General features: G+C 49.0%; 1 protein-coding gene across 7 annotated transcripts; it reads right to left on the reverse strand.

Moving 5' to 3' along the window:
• Positions 1 to 260: 260 nt before the first annotated feature.
• MOV10 (Mov10 RISC complex RNA helicase) lies at positions 261 to 26,860 on the reverse strand. Of its 7 annotated transcripts, none has more exons than XM_023232670.1 (22): positions 26,439 to 26,860; positions 26,119 to 26,336; positions 14,212 to 14,352; positions 12,179 to 12,990; positions 11,669 to 11,904; positions 11,216 to 11,474; positions 9,223 to 9,357; positions 8,070 to 8,238; positions 6,807 to 6,961; positions 6,349 to 6,525; positions 6,082 to 6,229; positions 5,397 to 5,555; positions 4,710 to 4,813; positions 4,425 to 4,522; positions 4,113 to 4,329; positions 2,840 to 2,957; positions 2,466 to 2,657; positions 2,155 to 2,229; positions 1,207 to 1,332; positions 1,035 to 1,123; positions 677 to 798; positions 261 to 591 (listed from the first exon to the last, which is right to left on the reverse strand). In XM_023232670.1, the coding sequence occupies exons 4-22, from the start codon at positions 12,349 to 12,351 to the stop codon at positions 500 to 502; spliced, it is 2,844 nt and encodes a 947-aa protein (XP_023088438.1). In that variant the 5' UTR covers positions 12,352 to 12,990; positions 14,212 to 14,352; positions 26,119 to 26,336; positions 26,439 to 26,860; the 3' UTR covers positions 261 to 499. The 7 variants fall into 7 exon arrangements, with proteins under 7 accessions (XP_023088438.1, XP_023088437.1, XP_023088436.1 ...); XM_023232672.1 differs by having other exon boundaries at positions 263 to 591; positions 12,179 to 12,382; positions 26,119 to 26,320; positions 26,439 to 26,658; XM_023232673.2 differs by having other exon boundaries at positions 263 to 591; positions 12,179 to 12,382; positions 26,439 to 26,490.
• Between the last annotated feature and the right edge of the window lie 464 nt (positions 26,861 to 27,324).

A 27,324-nucleotide genomic window follows, 5' to 3' on the forward strand; every position in this document is an offset into this window, starting at 1 on the left:
AGGCCAGCGGCCGGCAGGGTGGAGTCTTAGAGCAAAGGATGAGGTCATGCCTGGCTCTGGGCCAAGGAGGCGGGTGAAGGGAGTGGTCTGTAGCAGGGGGCTAAACTTAGAAACCTGTGGGTGGCTTCCCTGCCACCTCCCACTGGGTTTCCTCTCCAGCTGGGAGGGGGTGTGTCCCAGAGCAGGGCTGAAAGTCCCACCCTTCCCTACTGGGCCAACTTGGGGGCTCAGGAAGCTGGGGCCAGGCAGAGGAGACATTATCAAGGCTTTTGCATAGAACAAGATTTTGTTTTCAGAGTTTTCTTCCTCCCCCTTCCCCCAATTGTTAGCAGCTTGATGTGTCATTCTCCCCAGCAGGGGAGGGGGTGGAATGGCTTGGGTTGTAAACTCCCTCCCCCAGCCTTCCTGTCCCTTGAAGGGGCAGCTCAGCTGGGTTCTGGTTCAGGGTCAGGCAGGCAGTTAAGGCTTGGCTGGTGCGAGAAGGCTGGGTGCTGTGTCTTCAGAGCTCATTCCTCCACTCTGGCTCCACTTGCAGAGACAGGCCCCCTTCACCCTCCCGCTCCTGGGGGAGGCAGTCATGACCATGGGACCCTGGAAAGAAATAAAGTACACTTTGTCTTCCTTACCACCCCCTCTGGCACTGTCCCCAACCTGGCCCACCCTGGCCCAGCCATACCTGAGGTAGAGGGGCTGAGCTTGCTCAGACCTTGCAGTAAATTCTGTCCCTGTTGCAGGTCCAGTTTGGCAGGGAAGGGACACCCGGTATACCCTCCGTTTTCTTTACAGAACTCCAGGAATCTGTGGGGTACAGAGGAGTGCCAGCAGAGACTGGAGGCTAAGCCACGGTCCTGTCACATCTGAGCTGTACTTGCTCAACCTCTGGATGTCATTTAACTTGTAAATACAATAGGGGTGCTGTGAAAATGGACACATCTGAGGATTAACTGAGCGATAAGCAAGCGCTTAAAAAAGATCCACCTGCCTTAGGCAGGGGCTGTGGCCACCAAGAGGGAGAATGGGGTAGGAATGCTCACACTTTCCAGTCGGGGTCATGGCCCAGGAGAAGGGGGTTCCCCACGATGATGAGCAGGGCCTTGGCCCGGGTCACAGCTACATTGAACCTCTGGAAGGAAGAAGTGGTGTGGTCATGGGAGGGAAGGGCCCCAAGGATGGAAGAATTTCTGCCACCCCGACCAGCCCTCAAACCTTGGGGTTCTTAAGGAAACCCAGATTAAAGTCCAGATCCAGCTGCACAAAACTCTGGCTGCTTCGCACGGTGGAGATGAGGATGACGCTTCGTTCTTGGCCTTGGAATTCTTCCACTGAACCCACCTATCGGGGAAAGAGGCAGGGCCTGAGACCAGCCAAGCGTGTCAAAGGGGTGCCCTACCCCAGCGAGCCTGCCATCCAAGGAGGGTACAGAGAGGTCACTGGGCAACTGTAGATCAGTGGAGTGAACGAGTGAGTGCTGCGACACGGCCCAGGGAAAGGGGACAGGAGGTAGGCAGTGGAAGCTGAAACCTGAAGGGTGAATCCTGTTGAGGGGTGGGGCCTGCAAAGTGTTCTAAGGAAAGAAAACAGCATTGCAAAACACATGGGAGCTCAGAGCAGTGACTTTCAGACCTTCCTGAAAATAATCACCAAGTATCTATTAAGAATATGCAACCCTGGGCCCTAACCCAGACCCCCCATCAGAATTTCTGAGAGGCCTCTAAGTCTTAGAGCAGTGTTTTCAACCCCGGCTGCATATTGGAATCACCTGAGAAGCTATAAAAACTACCAGTGCCCTGGCTCTGCCCCATAGCTGTATGAGCTGGTGGGCAGGGCCCTGGCACGGGGGTATTAAAAGCTCTCCAGGTGATTGTTATCTGCAGCCAGTGTTGAGACCATAACCTTAGAGAGAGGCTACTGGGAGTGGGGGTGGCAGCATCACATGACAGGCCACGGAATTTGGACTTTATCCGTAGGGCAGAGGCCTCAAACCGGCCTGAGTCTAAGAATGACAGGAGGTGCTTGTTAAACATCCAGGCTTCCTGATCCCATCCCAGACCATTAAGTTGGAATCTCCAGGAGTGACAGGCTTGAGGAAGTCTTTGGAAGTGGGCAAGTGGGAGCACACGGAAGGGAGGGAGTGAGTGTGGGACAGCGTGTCACCTTCAAGTCCTTGATGTCATCCAGTCCTCGAAGCTCCCTGTCAAGTTTGGTGATGCAGTAACGGATTTTCTCCACCTGGAAGGAGGGGACAGGTGCCTTTCTCTCCTGCCATTAACCTAATGCACGAGGGAGCCTGGCAGGAGGCCAGGGAGCTGGGGAACAAAGGGAGGGGGCAGCTGACCTCGGTGCTCTTCTGAGATACGGAGCCAGCAGAGGCCTAAGCTCCTGGAGCCTCTGCCGAGTGGTCTGGATATTAAGGAGGTACCATCTGGGGGAGGGGCCCCACCCTTGCTGGTAACTGAGGACCTGACCTGTTTCCGGTACGGGGAGATGACGCCCACGCTTCGGGGGCTCAGGCGGGCTTTGCCCTTCTTGGAGGAGGGGGCCAGGAGCAGCTTCAGGTAAGAAGTCACTGTGGCAGCCTCTTCAGGGTTGAAGAAGGATGGGCTGTTGCCCTCACGCTCATCTTTGCCCATTACGCCGTGAAAGATGATGGGAAAGCCCTGGACATGGGGTCAAGGGAAACCCTCAGCCAGACCACCCTCCCTCAATTCCCTCCCTTCCCAAACCCTTCCAGAGAGTGAGATCCCAGGCCAAGGTGACAAAGGGAGGGGCTGCACCTTCAGTGGGAGGGAAGTCAGGGTACAGGGGTGGGAGCCTGTGCCCCTGCCCTGCTTAGCCTCACCTGTCGAGGCAGGCCCGCCCAGCGGCAGAAGCGTTCTCGATCCACGACATCAGCACAGGCCTGCAGCTCCCCTTCATAATAGAGCTGGTTAGGAATGTCCAGGATGGTGGGATGAGACCTGGGAGGCCGGAGGAGGAAGAGCAAGACCGAGGGTCAGATTCCCTCTGCCCCACAGGGGCTCCGCTCTACCCACTCTGGGCCTCCACACATTAGCCTGCTGCCCCCCTGGCTCCCTGGAGAGCAGGACACTCATCCATAATATCTGCACCCAGGCACTGTAAACCACAGAAAGCAGAACCAGAGTTCTGCTTTCTGTTCCAGAGAGCATCTAGTCCAGGGACTCCACAGACCCATGACATTTAAAACTAAAAAATTAGGGGCCCCTTTTTCGGGTTTCAAATTTACCAAGGGCAGTACAAAACCAAATTATCCTTGACTATCATGTTATTTGATGAGACAGTGTGTTAAATCCAAAAATATAAGTAGTGACGACACAATAGCTAACATTTATTGAGCTCTTAGTGATAGCATAAAACTCAGCATTTTAGATGGCTGAATTCATTCACTAAAAGTATACAGCTCTTTAATTTGAGTAACAATAGGTTTACGAAAAAAACTGTATCTTCCCTATTTTTCTTTCTTTCTTTCTTTTTTGAGATGGAGTCTCGCTCTGTCACCCAGGCTGGAGTGCAGTAATGAGATCTCAGCTCACTGCAACCTCTGCCTCCCAGGTACAAGCGATTATCCTGCCTCAGCCTCCCAAGTAGCTGGAATTACAGGTGCCCGTCACTATGCCTGGCTAATTTTTGTATTTTTAGTAGAGATGGGGTTTCACCATGTTGGCCAGGCTGGTCTCAAACTCCTGACCTCAAGTGATCAGGGGTGGGAGCCCGACCTACCTTGGCCTCCCAAAGTGCTGGGATTATAGCCATGAGCCACTGTGCCTGGCCTCCTCCCTGTTTTTCTTATTTCTCCTTGGATTGCCTGAAAACTTCATCTGGGATTGATACCAGACACACCCGAGCCTCTAGGAACCACTGCCCACCCGCTAAGATGCAGATAAGCTGACTGCTGTCGTGTGAAACCACTGGCCAAGTCACACAGACAACAAGCAGCAGTGCTGGGGCTAGAAAAACCTCCTACCTTCCGGTTTAGTCTTTCTGCATCACACAACCTCTGAGCAACAAGACTGCAAGCCAGACTCTCCAGCAGGGGCTGCACACAGGATGTGAAGGCACAGGATATGGCAGGGGAGGCAAGGGCGTGGGAATACCTGTAGTTGCGGAGCAGCTTGGTTATGAACTGGGGGTCATAGCCTTCAGGGCCCTTCTTGTACAGGGAGTTGTAGGTGAGCAGCCGCTCCAGCAGTGAGTATCCCAGCCCATGCTTCTGGGTCAGTGGGGAACGCAGCACAGGCCCCAGCTGCCGAGGGTCTCCTGCCAGCACCAGCTGCCCTCCTGGATCGCCTGTTTCCTTTACTTCCATCAGCCCTGGGAAGCAGAAGAGGTGTGGGGAGAAAGGTAAGTGGTGCAACCTCTCTGACCCACACAGGGTGTATACCTGCAGCCCCACCTGAGTCCCTCACCTGCTATAGCTACCAGACTCTCAGGCTCCATGCAGTGGCCAGCCTCATCGATGAAGATGTGTGTGAAGTGATCAATGGGAAACTGGGCCGAGACCAACCTGGGAGGTGTCAGGCCAGGCAGGGGTCATATCCAGGCACCCAACTACCAAACCTGAATGCTTTCCCAGGCTGGCTCCTCACCACCCCCGCACCCAGCCCCAGAAACCATTCTTCCCCATTTCCCCAGCCCATTACCCCCTTTGATTACACTTACGATCCAGAGACACACCCACACACACTCCCCACCTGCCAGCAGTGATGAGGGTGGTAATTAAGACCCGGTATTCCTGCAGCTTCTTCTTGGCGGGAAATATATACTCCCCCTTCTTTGCGTCCCAGTTGCAGCAGGGCTGTGGATTATGAAGGGACCAGAGGAATCAGCTTGGCTCCACTCATTCCCACCGTGATTCTGGTTGTGGCCCCCCAAATAATTGTTTTTATTATTATTATTATTATTTTATTTTTATTTTTGAGACGGAGTCTTGCTCTGTCGCCCAGGCTGGAGTGCAGTGGCGCGATCTCGGCTCACTGCAAGCTCCGCCTCCTGGCTTCATACCATCCTCCTGCCTCAGCCTCCCGAGTAGGTGGGACTACAGGCGTCTGCCACCACGCCCGGCTAATTTTTTGTATTTTTAGTAGAGACAGGGTGTCACCATGTTAGACAGGATGGTCTCGATCTCCTGACCTCAGGTAATCCACGTCCCTCGCCCCCCAAAGTGCTGGGATTATAAGTGTAAGCCACTGCGCCCAGTCCCCCAAACGTTTTATCCACCCCCTTCACTTACAAACTGAGGCCCAGGGAGGGGTCCTGACCAACCCAAGGTCACATAGCAAGTATCAGAATCCAGGTCTCCTAGCTTCCTCGCCTGAGTGTCTGCCCTGAGAGTCTCCCCGGCATTTGCCATTCTTTGGCCCTCTGCACTTCCCCAGTACCTTGATGTCCTCAGGTACCATGCGGATGTCCCTGCTGGGGGCCAGGAGGCGGTAGATGGAGCTGGGAAGGTGGACCCGGAGCCTTTGACAGAGGAGGTCAGCCCCTGAGTTGGATGGAGCGCAGGCTAGGATGTGGGCTTTGGGCAAGTGCTTCACCACCTGAGATGCAGATAAGCACAGTGTGGGAGGCAGGTTCCTGAGACTCGGCCGTACTCAGGCTGGGGCAGCGCAAGTCTACAATGACTGAAATGTGAATGGTGACTCCAAGGGTCATGCCGTGCCCTACCCGTACAACAGTGTTCCACAGCCACATTTACCCTAACTCCCTACTTCCCCAATCCCCACCCTGTTTTTTGAGACAGAGTCTCACTCTGTCACCCAGGATGGAGTACAGTGGCATGATTGCGGCGCACTGCAGTCTCAAGTGCCCAGCTATTTTTTATATTTTTTCATAGAGACAGGGTCTTGCAATATTGTTCAGGCTGCTCTCGAACTCCTTAGGCTAGGCCTCCCCAAGTGCTGAGATTACAGGCATGAGCCACTGCACCTGGCCCCTACCTCTCTTTCTGATGGCTGCTCAGAAGCAGAAGCATTTCGGGAGTGGGAAGGAACTAGAATCTGAGGACAAGTGCTTGGTGCTGGGGGGAGTCAGAGTGCAGGCCCCAGGTTTGTGCTCAGACCCCACCTGCTTAATGGCCTCCACTAACGTGACGGTCTTGCCGGTGCCTGGAGGCCCAAAGATGATGTAGGGGGCTGGACGGGTGGTGCCCATGACAATGTGCCTCATGGCCTGCAGCTGCTCTGGGTTTGACTCCAGACTCCGGTCATACAGCCTGGCAGAGGGACCAGGAATGTGAACTTGAAGTCATCCGGTGACCCAGAGGCCTCCCTGACTCCATCCCCTGTGCCCACACTCCAAGTGGTTCCAGAGGCTCCCTGCCCACAGTCTCACTTGAGTTTCACATCTGAGGGCAGCAGCGGGATGTCCCGAGGTGCCACAGGAAAGAGCATGGGCCACAGCAGCCAGCGCCCCGTCAGCTCCAGGGCACGGTGCTGGACTCGCAGGGGCTGGCGGTTGAAGGTAAAGTTCACCTTGAAGGTCAGCCCATCCACAAAGCGGCTCAGGAGGCTTTGGGCAGAGAGAGGGGGGAAGAGTTTGTTGGGGCAGGGGAGGTAGGCAATAAAGGGCCCGAACCTTCTCCCCCAACCACTGTCCCAACCCCTCTTTCCAAGACCTCGATGTAAGCTCTCTAGAAGAGGAAGCTGCCGTAGCATCTCAGGGTACCCCCGAGGAAAAGTCTCCTGCTCTGCCCCTGGGGTCTCATTTATCTCAGGGAGAAACATTCCTCCTCCCCTGGGGTCAGAAATCTGCAGACCCTTCCAGCAGCTCAGGGTTCCCCCAACACCCACCTCATGGAAAAGCTTAGCTTGACACGGTCCAATTCCACCTTGTGCACAAAGCCCTTATATGTGACGGGGTCCTCCTGGTGTGTCTCCGAGGACAAAAGGGCAAACAGGTGGTCACCCCGCAGCACTGAGGGGCGGCTCTCGGTCACCCCAGGAACCTATGGGGTGTGAACACAAGCAAGCTTCTGTCCCAGGGATGGATGCTGGAGGACCCAGCCCCCAGGTTCTCCAGACCTTTAAGGAACAAGGACTGAGACTGGCCTTCTAACCTAAGACTTGGAGCTATGCTATCCCTGCACCCCTCTTTCCTTTCATACCAGCAGGAGTCAGGGGAAGAGGAAGAAGACAAATCTTCCAAAGCTGCACAGAGATGCTGAGCCCAGGAACCCAGAGCCTCCAGTGCAGCTGCCCTCTTGGCCAGCTCAGTTCTTGCTCTGCCTGTAAAAAATCCTGTTCATCAGTTAATCGGGTTGCTAAAAAAAAAATTAAACAAAACAAAACAAAACAAAAACGGACCAGGCATGGTGGCTCACGCCCGTAATCCCAGCATTCTGGGAGGCTGAGGCAGGCAGATCACTTGAGTCCAGGTGTTGTGAGACCAGCCTGGCCAACGTGGCAAAACCCCATCTCTACAAAAAATACAAAAATTAGCTGGGCATAGTGGGGCATGCCTGTGGTCCCAGCTACTTGGTCGGAAGGCTGAGGTGGGAGGATCACTTGAGTCCGGGAGCAGGGATTAAAGTGAGCCAAGATCATGCCATTGTACTCCAGCCTGAGCACCAGGGTGAGACCCTGTCTCAAAAAAACAAAAACAAAAACAAAAAAACAACAAAAAACACTTGTTCAAAACTCACTTCCTGCAGTAATCTTTCCTTGACCAAACTCACCCTCTAATTCCCACCTGCACTTGTGTGTAGAAATCCAGTCTCGTGTGTAATATGGGCTTATACGCAGACATTCAAAATCCAAGAGCCAGAAAGAGCTGCTTTATCCAGTCCAGCTCTGTGCTTTTCAGGTAAGGGAACTAAAGCTCAGAGAAAGCCAGGGACTTACCCAAGGTGGTAGCAAAGCCTGGACTAGAACCCAGATCTTCCCCATTCCCCTGCTCCATCTTCGGGCACAGGATGCCCACCCTGCTGCTTGAGGAGCCCTGGGAAGCACTTCAGCCTTTCTCTTGTTCTGCCTTGCTGTCAGGAATAGTTCTGCCCACAGCCTCTAGCTTGGCTGATGTGAGCCCACCCTCCTCACACTCATCTGAGCCCTGACCTCCAGCGTGAGCAGCCTGGGGTTCTGGTCCACGGGGTCCCAGGTCATGGGCACTGACTCCAGGTCATAGTGCCGGATATCATGCTCCATCTGCAGCTCTTCCAGGTGCAGCAGCAGCCGCAGCTTCACCTCATAGTTCCTCCACTTCAGGGCTGTCTCCAGCTGGGCCCTGGAAATGACGGTTGGGAGGGGTGAGTGGGGGCAGGAACGGGATGGGCCAGACAACCCCTATGCCCAGGAGTATCCACTTTTTCCACCCGAAGCTCTCGAACTAAGTGTCAAAAAGCAGAGAAGACTAGAGGGATACAGAAGTGGATACAGAGTCAGAGGCCCTGAAGAAGGAAGAGAAGGAAGCCTTGGCTCTTGCTTCCTTGGAGGCCCCCGCCCCCACCTCACCTGACTTGCATTTGCATGGTGGCTCTTATGGCCAGAACATTCTCCTCTGATCCTCCTCTCATGACTCCCACCCTCACCTCATTCAAATGTCCTTCTCTGGTCAAACATCACCACCTCAAACAGGCCAGGACTAACTGGCCCTCTGCAAAACAGCACCAACCCATCCCCTAACCCTGCTTTAGTTTCAGTGTAGTTCTTTTTATCTTTTTAGAGACAAGATCTTGCTCTGTCACCCATGCTGGAGTGCAGTGGCATGATCCTGGCTCACTCACTGTGTTCTCGACCTCCTGGGCTCAAGGAATTCTCCCACCTCAGCCTCACAAGTAGCTGGGACTACAGACATGTGCCACCACACTTGGCTAATTAAATTTATTTTTTTTTTTTTTGTAGAGACAGGATCTCCCTATGTTGCCCCAGGCTGGTCTTAAACTCTTGGGCTTAAATAATCCACCTGCAGCTCAGCCTCCCAAAGTGCTGAGATTACAGGCATGAGCCACTTGCACCTGACCTGTTTAGTTCTTCATAGCACTCATCACTCCATGAAATTGTAACAAAAATGCTCATTGTCCCCAGTTAAATGAGCCAGGCCTTCATTTGACTGGTTCACCTTGAATGGTGCTTGGTTTATGGTGCGTGCTCAGCAAGGGAATGAATGAATACAGCCTGAGGGGCTGAGGACAGATGTGCCATGGCAATGCAGAGAAGCCAGTAGGGAAAAGACAGGGGAGAATGTGGGGTGCAGAGGGGTAGTACTTACTTGATCTCAGCGATCTCCTTAGGGGCAGTGAAGATACTTGTTCCCTGAAGAAGCATGGGGAGCAGCTGCCTGAGGCGGGGAGGTGGGTAGTATGTCCCCAGCGCCATACTTAACTCCAGGTCATAGCCCTTAGCGCTGCAGAATTGAGGGAAGAAAACACAGAAAACCCCTCACCCTCCAAGACCCTGAGAACGCCCCTCTCAGGTGGATGCACAAAGCCCTCCTGCAATCCTAGTGCTGAAAGGAAGTCGGCAGCCTCGCTCCAAGGTTGGACTATTCTCATTTATGGAAAGCGCGATACCTGGAAACCTTTATTATATAAGTAATACATGTTCATTAGAGAAAAAAATCAGGTAATAGGTAATAAATATCATTCTTACCATCCAGGAATAACCAATGTTAACTTCCAGACTTTCTTCCCTGTAAATTTCTGTTATATAGTCAACAAAAGAAGCACAATGGTCTGTGAAGGTCCTATTACATAGTTTGCTTTTTTTTTTTCTTTTTTGAGATGTTGCCCAGGCTGGAGTGCAATGGCGCGATCTCGGCTCACTGCAACCTCCACCTCCCGGGTTCAAGCGATTCTCCTGCCTCAGCCTCCTGAGCAGAGTAGCTGGGACTATAGGTATGCGCCACCACATCCGGCTTTTTTTTTTGTATTTTTAGTAGAAATGGGGTTTCACCATGTTGGCCAGGCTGATCTTGAACTCTTGACCTCAAGTGATCGGCCCGCCTCAGCCTCCCAAAATACTGGGATTACAAGTGTGAGCCACTGCGTCCAGCTAGTTTGCTTTTATTAACTCAGTATTTTGTGAACATCTAGAAAAAACAAAAAGAGATGTCTACACATATCCTATGCTTCCATCCACATGAAGTGTCCAGCACAGAGAAATCTATGGAGACAGGAAGTAGATGAGCAGTTTCTTAGGGCTGAATGAAGTGGTGGAGGATAAAAGGGTGATAGCTTTTTGGGGTAATGAAATGTTCTAAAACCAATGGTGGTGATGGTCTCACATATTTGTGAATATACTAAAAAAATTACTGAACTGTGTGATTTAAATGGGTGAATCATATGGTATGTGAATTATCTCAATAAAGCTGTTTAAAAAAACAGAGATGGCCGGGCGCGGTGGCTCAAGCCTGTAATCCCAGCACTTTGGGAGGCCGAGACGGGCGGATCACGAGGTCAGGAGATCGAGACCATCCTGGCTAACACGGTGAAACCCCGTCTCTACTAAAAAAATACAAAAAACTAGCCGGGCGAGGTGGCGGGCGCCTGTAGTCCCAGCTACTTGGGAGGCTGAGGCAGGAGAATGGCATGAACCCGAGAGGAGGAGCTTGCAGTGAGCTGAGATCCAGCCACTGCACTCCAGCCTGGGTGACAGAGCAAGACTCCATCTCAAAAACAAAACAAAACAAAAAAAAAAACAGAGATGTTGGCTGGGCACGGTGGCTCACGCCTGTAATCCCAGCACTTTGGGAGGCTGAGACAGGCGGATCACTTGAGACCAGCCTGGCCAACATGGTGAAACCCCATCTCTACTAAAAATACAAAAATTAGCCGGGTGTGGTGGTGGGCGCCTGTAATCCCAGTTATTTAGGAGGCTGAGGCAGGAAAGAATTGCTTGAGCCCAGGAGGCGGAGGCTGCAGTGAGCTGAGATCACACCACTGCACTCCAGCCTGGGCGACAGAGCTAAGACTCCATCTCAAAATAAAAACAAAAAACAAAACAAAAAACCCAGAGATGTCTACAATGATCTGCCTGATAATCCATCACACAGGGACAATGCCTAAAATTTTTTTCACTCTGTCCTCAGATCTGCAGTTCATCTGCAACTTTCTTCCTTGACAGAAAAATTCTCTCAGACCCAGAAGAGTGAAGAGCCTGCAGGAAAAGGGGCTCTGGCTCCCAGTTCTGTGCTCCTCCCAAAGCCCTAGCCTATGTGGTCGAGATAAGAGCCCAGACAAGGCTGAGCTGGAGCGAGGAGTTACCGGTCAGGTCTCTCTCCTTCCTCTATCCGGTTGGTCACCACAGGGTTTCCAGTGATCCGGGTCCGCTTGAAGGGAGTCATGGGCTTCAGCTGTGCAGCCAGGGGGCTGTGGGCGACGGCAGCCAAGAAGCGGGCAATGTAGAATGTGCCGGCTCCTTCAGAACCTGACTCCCCAGGTCCCAGCAGCTCCCAGAGCACTGTGGCTGGGAAGTAGCCCACAAAGCTGGTCTTACAATGGACGTGGAGTTCATAGCATTCACCTGGAGGAGGATGAATGAGTGAAAAGGGGTAGGGCAGGGACCCTCCCACCCATATCCTTATCCTGGACACTCTCCCAGGAAGCCCCATCCCAAGGCAAGAGTCCACTGGGCAGTGACAGTGTGCTTCCCAAAGCACCAGCACTGCCTAGGGCAAGCCCCTGTCCACCAGCTCTTTCCTTTGGAAACCCACTCACCGGGGCCCAGTGGACAAGGCAACTCCTGGTCTTCATTGTAAAAAGCAAACTGGGGTGTCCGGCAAAGTGGGAAGAGGTGAGTGAGGGTAACAGACTGGGTCCCGCCATTCCGAAGCCTCAGGGTCAGCACCTCTTTGCGGTTCAAATCCAGGCGGATAAGGAGCTGCCCATCTCGGGCTTCATGGGGCCCCTGGACTTCCACATCCACTCCATGTTTCCCGTGAAGGTACTCAGCCCTGGGCAGAAGAGGAGTCAAGGGGACTGGGTGGGAGCGGTCTCACTGGGAGTTACCCTGGGGAAAGCTTTAGGCTTGGGAGGCAGGCAAAGTGCCAGCTGTGCTTAGGAAACTCACCCCCTCCCAGCAGACCAGTTCCCTGCCCTTCCCCCATTCCCTGAAGGAGGGGGACTTACTCCCACTTGTGTAACCCACTATTTCCTCACACAGACAGCCCCCTTCCTTCACAACCTGCAGGCCTCCCCATACACACAACACACAACACACACACACACCTGTCATAAAAGATCTTGGCTAGCAGTGACTTGTGGTGTTTGCTGATATCTGACCCCAGCTTCATTCTCCTCTTTTCTGGGAACCGCACGTCGGCCCAGCGGTCGAGTCTGAAGAACCTGACCCGAGTCTTGGTGACGTAGGCCAGATTTGCAATCTTCATTCCATACAGCATGGAGGAGAAGCCAGGGGCGGGGGTCCCAAAGCTGCCAGAAGCAGAGGAGACTGGGAAATGAGGGAAGGCAGGGCTTGCGGGAGGCAGGGCGGCGGGTGGGGAAGGGCATTGGAGGGTCACTCTGTGCTGGACGCACCAGCCCTGCTGTGGAGCAGGATGGGGCCCAGAGACAGAGAGACTCAGGCTGGGGATCGGAGGAATGTTTAATGTTTTCAGGGAAGGCAAATGGGACTTCCCAAGGCAAAATACAGTTGTTTTAAACAGTGGGTTCTGGATTGTTCGTTTCTGAGGGGAAAAGCCCAATCACAGGCTGCTGACTGGAAGGACTAAGGGAAGACAGAGAGAGACATAAAGTTCTTTTTGTGGGGGAAACTGTTTGGGACAGAGAAGAAAATACAAACAACCCAGAAGAAAGAGCTGAGGCTAAGGGGAAGTGGAATGATTTGATTCAGAGGGGTGGAAGTGGGGTCCAGCCTGTTGATGAGGAGAGAAGGGATCAGAGACAGTACAGATGTCCAAGTGTGTGGGCAAGGTGGCTGATCAGACAGCAGTTTCCACCCGAAGTCATAGGGTGCAGGTGGAACCCAAGCAGGAAGGGAAAGGATCCTTCTCCAGAGATCAAATAGCCTGGCTTTGTGCCTAGAGAAGGTGAAGACAGGGAAAACTGGTCAGAAGGACAATAACCTCAAGGCTCAGTGCCTGGAGTTCAGTTCAGTCAATTCAACAAACACTTACAGAGGCCCATTATGTGCCAGACACTGTGCTGGATGCTGGGGGTTCAAAGATGCAAGAAACTCAGTGCTTGCCTTGAGGAGCACAGAGACTGAACACATACATTCCAGCGTGGTGCTTGGAGGGCAGCTCATCGGCCACAGGGGGGCTCGGTGCCACAGAGGGACACCGAGCCCAGTCTGGGGGCAGAGGAGGTATCCATGAAGGCTTTCCCAGGAGGCAGCATAAGAACTGAGTCCTGAGGATGAGTGGGCATTACCTGGGCACAAGAGGGAGCATCAGGTGTGAGCAGATGTGAGGGGTATACAAGAACATGTGCTGAGAGGGGCGGAGGGGGGCTGCCCACTTGACAACTCTAGCCAGGTCAGCTCAGGTGACCTCACCTCTCAGAGCCTCGCTTTCCTCCTCTATAAAATTGGAGGAAAGCGAGACTTACCTCGTAGGGTTGCTGTGAGGTTTACACGAGATTTTGACACGGCAGAGAACCACTTAGCCCAGTGCTTGGCACATAGGAGACCTCAGTAAGGGTGAGCCATGATTAGTATCACATACAGTTTCATCGTGCTAGAGTGAAATGCGTAAGGAAGGGAGTGGCAGGAGGAGCAGAGGTGGGCAGGGACCAGATCATAGACAGTTTTGCACACCAGGCCAAGCCTGGACTTGACCCTGAATGTCTGCAGTCCTTTTCCCCGCTCTACTGATACCCAGGAGCCTGAGGACATTCCCACATGCCACATACGTCAGGGACATATTCAAGATCTAGATGACTGACACCCTCCCTTAAAAGCAAATCTTTGTTTATGAGAACTACAGTAATCCCTATTTAACTCTTAAGGCTAAATCATCATGGTCACTCACTAGGGTATATGATAAGATCATTTATGGTTATGAATATTTTTCAGGTGCCCCCTGCCTGTAACTCTGCCCCTCTCCTTCACCCCAAGCAAATGAGACTGGTACAATTTGGAAAACATTGAATTGGCTATGATTTGTTTTAAAAAGGTAATAAATCATTCGAAAGCATAATAGAAAATGCTCAGTAAATGTTAGCTACTATTATTAGTATTTATATTAGTAGAAATAGTAGTACTAATAGTAGCAGTAGTAGTAGGAGTAGTAACAACTTACTTTCAGCCCACGTCAGAGGCTACACTGTGGTTACAGAACCACTGCGGTTGGTGGGTTTTAAGCAGGGGAGTGGCAAGATCATATTTGCATTTCAGATCACTCTGGCATCAGGATTGGAGGATGGATTTGCTGGAGGCAAGACTGTAGGCAGGGAGACCAGTTAGAAGAAGGCCCTTGCAATTGTCCAGTTAAAAGATAACAAAGGCCTGAGCAAGGCAGTGGGTAGAGATAGAAGGAGAGCGGCAAGATTTGCTAATACTTAGCATGTAAAATTAGCAGAATTTGGTGACTGACAGAAGGGGGAATGAAGGCTGGGAAGAGGGGGGGAGTCTAGGATCTCCAAATCAATGCCCTGGCTTCTAGGACTATCTCTGAGATAGGATGTAAGACAAGAGGAGGAGGGATTGGAGGGACTGACCATGACACTTGGATTTGGATATGCTGCGTTTGAGATTCCTGTGGTCCAGAGGCAACCAGCTCCACGAGTCAGAAGCTGAGAACTCAGGCCAAAGTCAAGGTTACAGCCCAGTATTAGGGAGTCCTCAGGTAGTGGTTATAATCAAGGAAGTGTAAGAATCTCCCCAGGGAGTGTGAGCAGTCGAGAGCAGCTACTAGGACAACCCGGGGAGGAAGGGAAAACAAGAAACCCTCAAGGGAGAAAGGAGAATCAGCAAGGTCTCAAAATCAGGTATCAGAATCAAAAGCTGCTGAAGTGTCCAGTAATACAGGGACTGAAATCAGGAGATCATCAGTAACTTTCACAAGGGCCTCTTAGAGTCCATCAAAGTCCCATGGAGCGAGGCACAAACTAATGCCTACAGCAGCTACCCTCCACAGGTATCTTGATCCTTGCAGCCCTCTCAGAGAGCTGTTCAGTCCCATTTTTGAGTCACTAGTGTAAGAATACTGCATGCATATCCCTCACAACGCTAAGAAAACAACAGTGCAGCCTCCAAGAAAAGTGGCTCCAGGCTCCCAGATCAATGCTGGGCAGAAAGAGGGTTTTGTGAGGACTGAACAAACTGGGAAGTGCATCCCCTTACTTCTGAAGGGGGTAACTGCTCATCTCCGAACCGGGCCAGTAGGGAATGCAGGCCCCTGATGGCCAGATCTGACTTTCAAGAAAAGACAAAATCAGAATTTTAACCTGAAACCTCCTGTTTTTGGAAACCTGCATGGCACAAGGGCAGACAGAACTCATCTCTGCAAATTTTCCAAATTCTACTGCGGATGCTGTCCCTAAATATTTCTCAAATTATTCTCTATGTCTCTTACTACTACCCAAATTCACATAACATTGGTCTAGGTGACAGTCACATAAAAATTATTTTTAAAAAATCACAAACTTATTATATTTTTGTCCAAAAAAAAAAAGCCCCAATCCTTGTATTATACATGTAATCCCCTATATTTATTTATTTATTTATTTTGAGACGGAGTCTCGCTCTGTTGCCTGGCTGGAGCGCAGTGGTGTGATCTCGGCTCACTGCAACCTCCGCCTCCCGGGTTCAAGTGAGTCTCCTGCCTCAGCCTCCCGAGTAGCTGGGACTACAGGTGCATGCCACCACTCCCAGCTAATTTTTGTATTTTTAGTAGAGACGGGGTTTTACCACGTTAGCCAGGATGTTCTCAATCTCTTGACCTCATGATCTGCCCGCCTTGGCCTCCCAAAGTGCTGGGATTACAGGTGTGAACCACTGTGCCCGGCTGTAATCCCCTATATTTCTAAGAAAAACTTTCTAACCAAGACTGGAAACCTGCAGCTATAAAATAAAACAAGGTCAAGTGTGGTGGCTCATGCCTGTAATCCCAACACTTTGGGAAGCTGAGGTGGGAGGACCGTTTGAACCCAGGAGTTTGAGACCAGCCTGGGCAATACAGTGAGAAAAAAAAAAAAAAAAAAACCGAGGCGTGGTGGTGCTCGCCTGTAGTCTCAGCTATTCGGAGGGCTGAGGCAGAAGGATCACTTGAGCCCAGGAGATCACGGCTGCAGTGAACTGTGATCGCGCCACTGCACTACCGCTTGGTTAACAGAGCTTGGGTAACCCTGTCTCTAAAAAAGAAAACAAACATTTTTGACTACTAAAAAATATTTTGTCTGGCAAAAGGTAATATAAACAAATTTAACAGATAAATACTTATCATGCAGATGACAGGCAAAGGGCTAATTTTTATAATACATAAATTTTCTTACAAATTGACAAGATGAACAATTCAACAGAAAAATTGAATATTCAATTAAAAGAACAGATCCAGATGGCCAAAAGAGTATGAAAAACTGCTCCAAATGTAGAGAAATGCAAATTAAAGTATAAATGAGATATCATTTTATTCCCATTAGACTGACAAAAATGATGGGTATGTGGAAATATGACAAAAATGATGGCTACAATGGGTATGTGGAAAAGTGAACTCATAAATTACTAGCAGAAGAGTCAAGTATTGCCATCTTTTGGGAAAACAATCTGGCAACATCTACAAATATTTAAAATACAGGTATCCTTTAAAACCCAGAGACTGTCCGGGCGCGGTGGCTCACGCCTGTAATCCCAGCACTTTGGGAGGCTGAGGCGGGTGGATCATCTGAGGTCAGGAGTTTGAGACCAGCCTGACCAACATGGGGAAACTCCACCTCTACTAAAAATAGAAAAAATTAGCTGGGCGTGGTGGCAGGCACCTGTAATCCCAGCTACTCGGGAGGCTGAGGCAGGAGAATTGCTTGAACTCAGGAGGCGGGAGGTTGCAGTGAGCCAAGATCGCGCCATCGCACTCCAGCCTGGGCAACAAGAACGAAACTCTATCTAAAAAAAAAAAAAAAAAAATCCCAGGGACTGAGCATGGTGGCTCATGCCTGTAATCCTACCACTTCGGGAGGCTGAGGTGGGAGGATCACTTGAGCCCAGGAGTTTGAGATCAGCCTGAGAAACATAGCAGGTCGCTGTCTCTACAAAAAAATTTTTAAAAAATTAGCCAGGTGTGGTGGCACGCCCCTGTAGTCCCAGCTACTCAGGAGGCTGAGGTGGGAGGACTGCTTGAGCCCAGGCCTTTGAGGTTACGCAGAGTTATTTTTGCAGAACTCCACTCCAGCCTGGGCAACAGAGCAAGACCCTGACTCAAAAAATAAAATAAAAAAAATTTAAATTTAAAAGATAAAACCCCACAAAACCCAGTAACCCTGTTCCTGGAATGTGTCCCATGGGAAGAAAGTACCAATGTATAAAGACATATGTGCAAGTATACTTACTGCAGAGTCACTCACAGTGGTCAAGAATTGAAAATTAAACAAATGCCAATCAACAGAGTGATAGGTGAACAAATCGTAAGCACTTCATGCAGTCATTGAAAAGATGTATCACACCCACTCAAATGGCTAACATTTAAAAGGCTGACAATACCAAATACTGGTAAGGATACCGAACCACCAGGCCAGGCACATGGGGTCATGCCTGTAATCCTAGCACTTTGGGAGGCTGAGGTAGGAGGATCACTTGAACTGAGAAGTTCAAGACCATCCTAGGCAACATAGCAAGACCCTGTTTCTACAAAAAAATTAAGAAATTAGCTGGGCATGAGGCTGCAGTCTGCCACGATTGTGCCACTGCACTCCATCCTGGGTGACAAAATTAGATTCTGTCTCAAAAAAATAAAAAATAGAACAACCAAAACTCTCATGCATTGGTTTGTTGGTCTGTAAAATGGTTTAAGCACTTTAAGAAAAGGTCTAATAGTTCCTTGTGAAACTAAACATATGCCTATCCTATGACCCAAAAATTCCACTCCTAGATACATTCCCCAAGAGAAATTAAAATGTAAGTCCACAAAATGACTTGTATAAGATGGTCCTGGCTGGGCACGGAGGCTCATGCCTGTAATCCCAGCACTTTGGGAAGCCAAGGCAGGCAGATCACTTGAGGTCAGGAGTTCGAGACCAGCCTGGCAAACACAGTGAAACCCCGTCTCTACTAAAAATACAAAAAAATTAGCCAGGTGTTGTGGTAGGCACCTATAATCCCAGCTACTCAGGAGGCTGAGGCAGGAGAATCACTTGAACCTGGGAGGCGCAGGTTGCAGTGAGCCAAGACTGTGCCATTGCACTCTAGCCTGGGCAACAGAGCAAGACTCCGTCTCAAAAAAAAAAAAAAAAAGTTCCTAGCAGCTTCATTCAGAAGATCCCTAAACTAAAAACACTGTCCATAAACAGGGGAATAAATATACAAACTGCGATTTGGATTCATACAATGGAATACCACTAAGTGCTAAAAAAGAAACGACTGATACATTGTGGATGAATCTCAAAAACATTAAGCTAAGTGAAAGCTGCCTTACACAATAATACATACTATATGATTCCATTAAATGAAGTTCTAGAACAGGTACTATCACGAAAAAATCAGAGCAGTGGTTGCTTCGGGGTAAGAGTGAGGACTGACTAGGAAACAGCAGGAGGGACCTTTCTGGAGTAATGTGATGTTCTGTACCTCAACAGGGGCTTGCACACAGATATATGCATTTGTTAAACCTCACAGAATAGTACACTTACAATTTGAACATTTTGCTATTTGCAAATTTTGCTTAAAGGCCGGGCACAGTGGCTCATACCTGTAATCCCAAAAGTTCGAGACCACCCTGCACAATATAGAGAGACCCCATCTCCACAAAAAATGAAAAATTAGCTGGGCATAGTGGCACATGCCTATGGTCCCAGCTACTCAGGAGGCTGAGGTGGGAGGATAGCCTGAGTCTGGGAGGTTGAGGCTGCAGTGAGCTGTGATCATGCCACTGTATTCCAGTCTTGACAATGGAACAAGACCTTGACTTAAAAAAACAAAAAATCAAAACCCAAACAACAACAACAACAACAGCAACAACAACAAAAAACCCATGGCCGGGCGCGGTGGCTCACGCCCGTAATCCCAGCACTTTGGGAGGCCAAGGTGGGTGGATCACCTAAGGTCAGCAGTTCGAGACGAGCCTGACCAACATGGTGAAACCCCGTCTCTACTAAACACAAAAAAATTAGCCGGGCATGGTGGTGCCTGCCTGTAGTCCCAGCTACTTGGGAGGCTGAAGCAGGAGAACTGCTTGAACCCAGGAGGCAGAGGTTGCAGTGAGCCAAGATTGCGCCATTGCGCTCCAGCCTGGGCAATAAGAGCAAAACTCTGTCTAAACAAACAAACAAACAAATCCATAAACAATTTTTTTTTCATTTCTAGGTAAACATAACATAAATTTTGAACTCTAGCTGATAATAATCACGCTGAATAATTAATAATAGTAATTTGTTGGAACGAAGTGCACTGATGTCTGTAACATTCTGAAATGCATCAGGAAAATCAAGATGACTTGCTAAATAAACGGAGGGATGGATCTATGGGCAGATATGTGTAAAATGTTAAAAGAAATCTAGGTAAGGGTATGTGGATGTTCACTGTACAATCATTTCAACTTTTCTTTATGTTTAAAATTTATTATAGCATAATATTGGGAAAAAAGTCCCAACAATGCATTAGAGATCCATGCCAGATGCCTAGGAGTGATTCCCATCATATAGTTGAGAGAGTAGGACGTGGATGATGTGAATAACATGATTCTTTTGAAAGAATCTTGGTCTGTCACCCAGGCTGGAGTGCAATGGCATCATCTTGGCTCACTGCAACCTCCGCCTCCCGGGTTCAAGCAATTCTCCTGCCTCAGCCTTCTGAGTAGCTGGGATTACAGGCACCCGCAACCACGCCCAGCTAATTTTTTGTATTTTTAGTAGCCACTGAGCCCGGTCAAACATGATTCTTTTTAAATAAAACAATGACTAAAAAAATACCCTGATTGATATCAAGAGTTACCTGAGTATAGGGCAGAATGTGGAAATGGAGGTGGGATGCCCATAAGGGGAGGGGTCCACAATAAAAATGATATGTGATAATGATCCCATGTGTGTAAACTTATGTAGGTGTGATATAAGCATGCCTGCATAAAGACATAAGTGAGCCAGGCGCAGTAGCTCACGCCTGTAATCCCAGCACTTTGGGAGGCCAAGGTGGGTGGATCACTTGAGGTTAGGAATTTAAGACAAGCCTGACCAATATGGTGAAACCCCATCTCTACCAAAAATACAAAAATTAGCCAGACATGGTGGTTCATGCCTGTAATCCCAGCTACTTGGGAGGCTGAGGCAGGAGAATTGCTTGAACCCAGGAGGCGGAGGTTGCAGTGAGCTGAGATCATTACACTGCACTCCAGCCTAAGTGACAGAGAGAGATTAAAAAAAAAAAAAAAAAAAAGATAAATGAAAAGGTGGTCACCAAAAGTATTTTTAAAACATTTAAACAAGTATCTAACATAAAACATTAAAGCCCTTAATTCCCTTGCTCCCAACTACTTGCTTAATTAGGAACAATTAATTAAACCCACTATTTGATGTATGTTTTTCCTGACTTTTTTCTATGCATATAAAACACAATAATGAGATCATATATGCTACACATACTATTCTGCAGCAGGCGTTTTCATCATCATGGATGTTCTCCCGTAACAATGCTTTACAGAGCCACCATGCCCTTTTGAATGGCTACAAAAGATAGCACGTATGAATGCATCATGGTGTGTTTTTTTCTCTATTGATAGACAAGCTCCCTGAAATTTCTGGCTACTCCAAATGTTACAATAATTATCCTTGCACACAAACCCTTGTACTTGTAGGCAAGTCTAATGGGATAAATTCCTTAAAGTAGAACTCCTGGGTCAAAGAGAATGAACCTTTACAACTTTGATAAGTTCTGCCAAATTGTCCTTTAAACAGGTTGTATAAATTTATGTTCTCACTAACAAGAGTTTGAAAATGCCCTTTTCCCAAGGCTCTAACATCAGAAACGTTCAATGTTTTAAATTTTTGACAATTGATTACGAAAAATGTTATCTTTTTTAACTGTGCATTTCTCTGATCACCAATATAGTCGAGGATCTGTCCTTCTTCTATTAGTCATTTGTATTTCTTCTGTGAGCTGCCTGATCATACCCTTTGCTCAATTTCCTAGGACCCAGTTAACTGTTCTCCCACCTCTGGCTTCATACCGCTACCCTAGGCCACCGCCTATATCTGCAGAATTGTCATCAAACACAAATCTGATCTTGTTCCCCCAATTTATAACTCCATAGTCCACAAAATTAAGTCTTTTATATGGCACCTTCAAGATCCTCCATAGTAACAACGATAATGCAAATATAGTAACATCAACAGAAAACATTTCCTGAAAGCATTATCTCACTCAATCCTCAAAGCAACCCTTTGAGGTAGTAATTATTATCATCCCATTTTAGAGAAAAAGAACATGAGGTACACATCCTCACCCACACTTGGTGTCTGGTTAATCCATCCTTATTTTAGCCATTCCCAACTGCTTGTATCACTGTGCCCCTCTGCAGACTTCTGCGCTGTGGACATCCTTAGCCTGCACTGCCCTGCCTTAGGCCGTCCCTTCTGTTTGTTGGGTGAACAATGGCTAATCTTTTTAGACCCAGTTCAGGAAAGGCCAAAATCTAGAGGAACTGTATTTCAAAACATATGATCAGATTTGGAAGTGATCTTAAAGAGACATCTAGTTTCATAATCTACAGACTGTGGATTCCAATTCTCATTAGCGGTTCAAAGCCAGGATTTTTATAAAACTGAAATAAAAGAGAACAAAAAATATCAGAGAGCAGGGAGTGAAACTATGTATTCTTTCAAGGGCAGGCATTGTTTTGTGAAGGCTGTGTATACCAGGTCCCAAAGTAAAATGTGTTTTTTACTGTGGGTAGAGGTCCAACCACCAAGCCAAACTCCATGCCGGAAGCCACAATGATCTTTCTAAATCTGATTATGTCAGTCTCTTACTTTGAAATTTTCTGTGTTTTCCTATTTCCATTAAGATTAAAGACAAAACAAAACACCTCACAATGCCTACGCAGGGCCCTGCTGGCCTCCCGTTCTTCTGAGGTCATCCTAAGCCTTTGGAGGTGCTGTTCCTTCTGCCTGTACACTCTCCCCTTGTCCTTTACATCTTCTAAGTCTCATTAATCCTTCAAGATTCTGCTCAAATATCACTTTCCCCAAGAAACCTCTGCCTAGGTTTCTTGATCTAGTCTAGGTTGCTAGACTAGGTCAGATCTCCAAATTATATACTCTCAATGCATACTGGACTTTTCTGTACAAGCACTCATCACAACCATAATTAAATAATTATCTAACTGCTGCCTCCTTCCTTAGTCAGTTGGGTTCCTTTTGTGTACTTCTAGCAACTCACTTTTGCTTTGCCATTCATAGGAAGCACTCAGCCAGTACTTGTAGAAGAATGAGTCTCCTGTCCAAAGCAAGAATCATCTTCTCTCAGAAACCTTTCGTGACATCAGTCCTTACCCCATACAATGGACTCCTAATCATCATTGCACTAATGAGGGGTACCACATACAAAGCCAGTGTAATATGCTAGCCATGCAAATGCTTTGCCTAGGACAGCTCATTTTGGTCTCTCACAACCCCGAGAAAAAGGTATTATTTTCCATACTCTTACACCTGGCGAAATGGAAGATTTAGAGAGTTGTTCGAAGTTAAGTGCAACCACTAAATGGCAGGGCTATCTGAACACCATTATTAGCACCTATACACTACTGTATTGCATTTGTTTGTCTACATATATCTGCTGCTCTCTACTAGATTATATTCTTTGGAGTTAAGGACCAAGGCACAGGCACATAGTAGAGCCTCATTAAATATACTTGCTAAATGAATAAAGGTAGGTGGGAAAAGGCAAGAGTTCAGAGCAGAGCACTTTATAACATCATAAAATAACCTAGCTGGAGAGACCTATCCCCTTCCAGTACAGGAATCTCCAAGAATTCCTAAAGAGTGTGACTTGCTATACCCCCTGCTATATGGCCCATTCTCTTGTTAGTTAACTCTAGTTGCTAGTTCAATTAGATTCTGCAAGCATTTATTGAGCATCTACTACATGCAAAGCTCTATGCTGGGGACTGAAGACATATGTAAACCTGACTAAAGGTAGAGGAGCTAGCATTTGAGTGGCTAGCATATTACACTGATTTGGTACCAGGAGGAGATGGCCATGTGCCATAAAGCAGAGTGTAACGTGGCCATAATACCATGCTATACCCAAGGTGTAAAGAATGAGCCATGAGAGCCCAGAGAAAAACCAAGTAATTCCTACTAGGAAATGAAGGTTGACTTCACAGCATTCCAGCCTGGCTTTTTAAAGGATGTGTAGGCAAGTTATTTAATCTGAACATAGATTTCCCCAACATGGTGAGGGTACAGAACGGGGATAGTTGATGAAACCCACTTCTGCCTTCTGGAGGGACACAGGAGTGCAATCCTCTCTATCTTAACACTCCAAAATAGTCAAGGATAATTACCTTGTTCTGTCTGTTTTTTCTATTTTTGAGGCAAATATTTCTGTTTCTTTCACTGGGTCTCAGGATAGAATATGAACCCACATAGAAGGCCTTTCCTCCTCCTCCATGTACTAAAATTTTATCTCTTTCAAGGCCAAGGTCAATGCCACCTTCTCCATCACATCCCCTAATGATTACAGAGGAGTGGTATCTTATCTGCATAAACACAAGTGCATAGAGTAAAAGTTACTTTTGAAAACGCCTACATTCACCCATAATATACAGTATATCTGGCTTTCTGTATGCAATCCAACACAATCAGTTTTTCCCCGGTACTAAAACAAACTATGTACCTTTGGTTTAGAGCTGACAAAGACTCTCCTTGATCAAACTTTTGTTAGGCTCCCCTGAGCCCTCTTTTTGACTACCCCTTGACCTTGCCTCCCCAAACCCTTCAGTCTTAGGCCCATATAGTTCAGTTTTAGCAACAATCTGAAGTCATTTTAGTGAGACTCCTCATCCTTGATGCACGACCATGCTTGATATCTGATAAAGTTCCTCATTCCTGCCTTGGATGTACAAGTCCTTGGTCTGCCTTTCACAAGAGTCTTGTTAGGTCAGGTGAGCAAAAATCTTCCCAGTCTTTATGGCTCCTCTTAGTAATTTTCTTTTTTTTTTTTTTTTTTTGAGACGGAGTCTCGCTCTGTAGCCCAGGCTGGAGTGCAGGGGCTGGATCTCAGCTCACTGCAAGCTCCGCCTCCCGGGTTCACACCATTCTCCTGCCTCAGCCTCCCGAGTAGCTGGGACTACAGGCGCCCGCCAACACGCCCGGCTAATTTTTTGTATTTTAGTAGAGACGGGGTTTCACCGTGTTAGCCAGGATGGTCTCGATCTCCTGACCTTGTGATCCGCCCGTCTCGGCCTCCCAAAGTGCTGGGATTACAGGCTTGAGCCACCGCGCCCGGCGTAATTTTCTATATATTGATCCCTTTACTCTGTTCATTGGTCATAAATCCCCAGCTGTCTTTGCTGTATTCAGAATTGAGCTCCAACTCTCTTCCCTATTGCAATAGCCCTATTACCATAGCCTTGAGTCAAGTCTTCCTTACTGCTTTAACCAATTACTTTTTCCTTAACAAAGCCAAAAGAAGTAGGTGACTTGTTTCACAGCCATGTTGTGCTCTGTGGACGTAGGTGAATTCACATACCTGAAGGGCTGATACCATGTGATGCAAATGCTCGCTCTTTCCTCCAGCATTTTTCTTACCATCCCTAGTATAATTCTCCATTTAGCATGTACTATCGTATATTGTGTACATGTATATTGCATGCATATCATAGCCTCTGACACTCCTCTGGGACTGTGTTTTTCATCTTAAAGAGTCCCCACAGTGTCCAGCACGGTGACATAACTATAGGGCCTCATCATCTTTGCCCCTTCTCAGATGTTGTTCAAGCCTGTTAATATCCTTCTCAAAATGTGATATCCATAATGAAAAGGATATTCCAGACACGATTTGACCAATATGGAGAGTCTCTACCCTCTCCCCTCGATCACAAATCACACTTTTATTAGCTCAATATTAGACTTCAGCTGTTTTGGCAGAAATATCTCACCCATATTGGCCCACTGGTCTGTTAAAACCCAAGGTCTTTTTCGGGAGGTCTGTTATTAAGCCCAGATTCCCACTACCTTATGTTTATTTGTACAAGCCTTTACGTTTACCCTTGTTAAACTGTTTCTTGGTTTTCCATGCAAGGCAGCAGCCTGTTGATAAACGTGTTTTTGAAGCACAATTCTGTGGTGTGACAGAAGACTCTTTGATTTTCACTTGGGTGGTAACAGGAAAAGGAGACCAAACAGCCTTCAGCCACAGGGTGAAAGGGAGCCTCCAGAAGGCTGGCCCTGCCCCTGGGTCTCCATGGAGAAGCCACAGGTGCTAATGGAGGTTTGGTACGTACGTAGTTTGTGCCCTTTTCTTCTTTCCAGAGCTTCCTGAGCTTCTCCCTTCTACCCTGGGCCTCTTCAGCTCTCCCAGATAGCGGACCCCCGAGGCAGCAGCGCCTCAACAAGGTGGTAGAGGTCCCCGTAAAGCCCGCGCCCGGGCTCGCAGCCCCCAACAGGCAGCCTCTTCCCCGCGCTCCCGCGATGCCTGGGCCCCCTCTGGAGGCTCCCCTCCCCCACCGCGAGAGCTGTCTCTCAGCCCCCGCGAGCGGCGCGTGGATGCGGGACCTAGCTCCCAGCCCCGGGTTCCGGCCGCCTGGGGCGCGGGCAGCGCGGGAGGCTCTCCGCGGGGACTTGGCGCAGGGGCCCAGCTCGGGCAGAACGGGCGGGCTCCGGGCGGCGCTGGTGGGGCGTGGGCGAGGCGCGGGAGGGGAGGTCTGCGCCGCCCCAGGACTGGCCTGAGCCGCTGGGGGAGCTGCGTCCCTCTGCGCCCCGGGGCGGGAAAGGTGGCCCCCGCGCGGGGGTCGTGGCAGCAAGCTGGGCCCGCGATTCGGGGCCGAGAGTGGGCCGGCCCGTACCTGATCTTGAAGTCGCGGTTATAAATGTTCCGCAGCCGCTCGCGATCTGTCTCCATGTCCAGTCCCCGAACGACCAGGAAACTCTCGAAACACTGGCCCGCCTCCCGGAGCTGCCGGCAGCTGAACTTACTGGGCATCGCGGCGGCGGCTGCGGCCCAGGCAGGAGGGTCCGTGGAAATGAAACTGAAAGTCGCCGCTGCAGCTGGAAGTTGGCGGCCCTGAGATGAGGGTGCAGCAGGGGGGAAGCCCACTAACTCTGACCCCTGATCCTGCGGGTTCCCTTCTCCCCACAAGGCTTCTCTCCTCCGTTCTTTTCTTACCTGAGCTTTCCCTTCGGTTTCTTCGTCCTATCCCCTCCCCCTCTTCGCATTAACTCTTTCCTAAAGCGTCTGACCCCTCCCTCAGGGCCCTCCCCTTACCCCAAGCTCCCTCCCCTGGCTTCTAGCCAGTATCAGAACGTGGCTACTGCTTGGGGCCTTCTGAACAGCCCGGGAGGACCTCCGAGCCTCAGCTAGGGCTACCCTCACGCCCACCCTCCAGAGCCTCGGAAACTCAGTGAAAAGCAGGAGAGCAAAGGGCAGGACTGGGACCTAGGTCGGCAGCAGCCGGACTGGGAAAGCTCATCCAGCGCCTCCCCCAGCCTTCCAGGGGCATAAACCCGTGGAAGCAGGCGACACGCCCCCTCCCCCATTTTCCCTTCTTGGGCTTTCAGACGCACGTAGTTGGCTTATAGGGTCAAAGAAGTTTGGGGAAAAGAACCCAGAGTCTCTGAGATAAAGGTGTGGACGTGTGGGAGGGAGGGACAAGGGGCTCTGCCAGGATAAACAGTCATTGCTTTTCTCTGCCACACCGGCTTCATTACGTGGATAGGCTGGTGACCCTTAGCCCTGAGCCACATCAATTTGGGCGCTTCATTGCATTCCAGTCTGTATTGTTCTTCAATTTTTACTAGTATATAAGGTAGCCTCTTATATTTATCAAAATACTAGCATCTTGGGCATAAGGGACTGTTAGGCAATAATAAGTGGTTAATAGTGACAGCATCAGTACCAAGAAGAGAACTAAAAGGGCAGTGTGCTTCAGAAGACTGTATAAACAAATTTAAGGAGGTGGGGCTACAATAACAAACCTTTGCATCTATTTTTTCCTGCAGAATGAAATAACACACACACTAGAATGGGACAAGCTTAAGTTACACTACAAAGT

The sequence above is a fragment of the Piliocolobus tephrosceles genome, chromosome 1, assembly GCF_002776525.5.
Source record: "Piliocolobus tephrosceles isolate RC106 chromosome 1, ASM277652v3, whole genome shotgun sequence".
Taxonomy (NCBI): Eukaryota; Metazoa; Chordata; class Mammalia; order Primates; family Cercopithecidae; genus Piliocolobus; species Piliocolobus tephrosceles.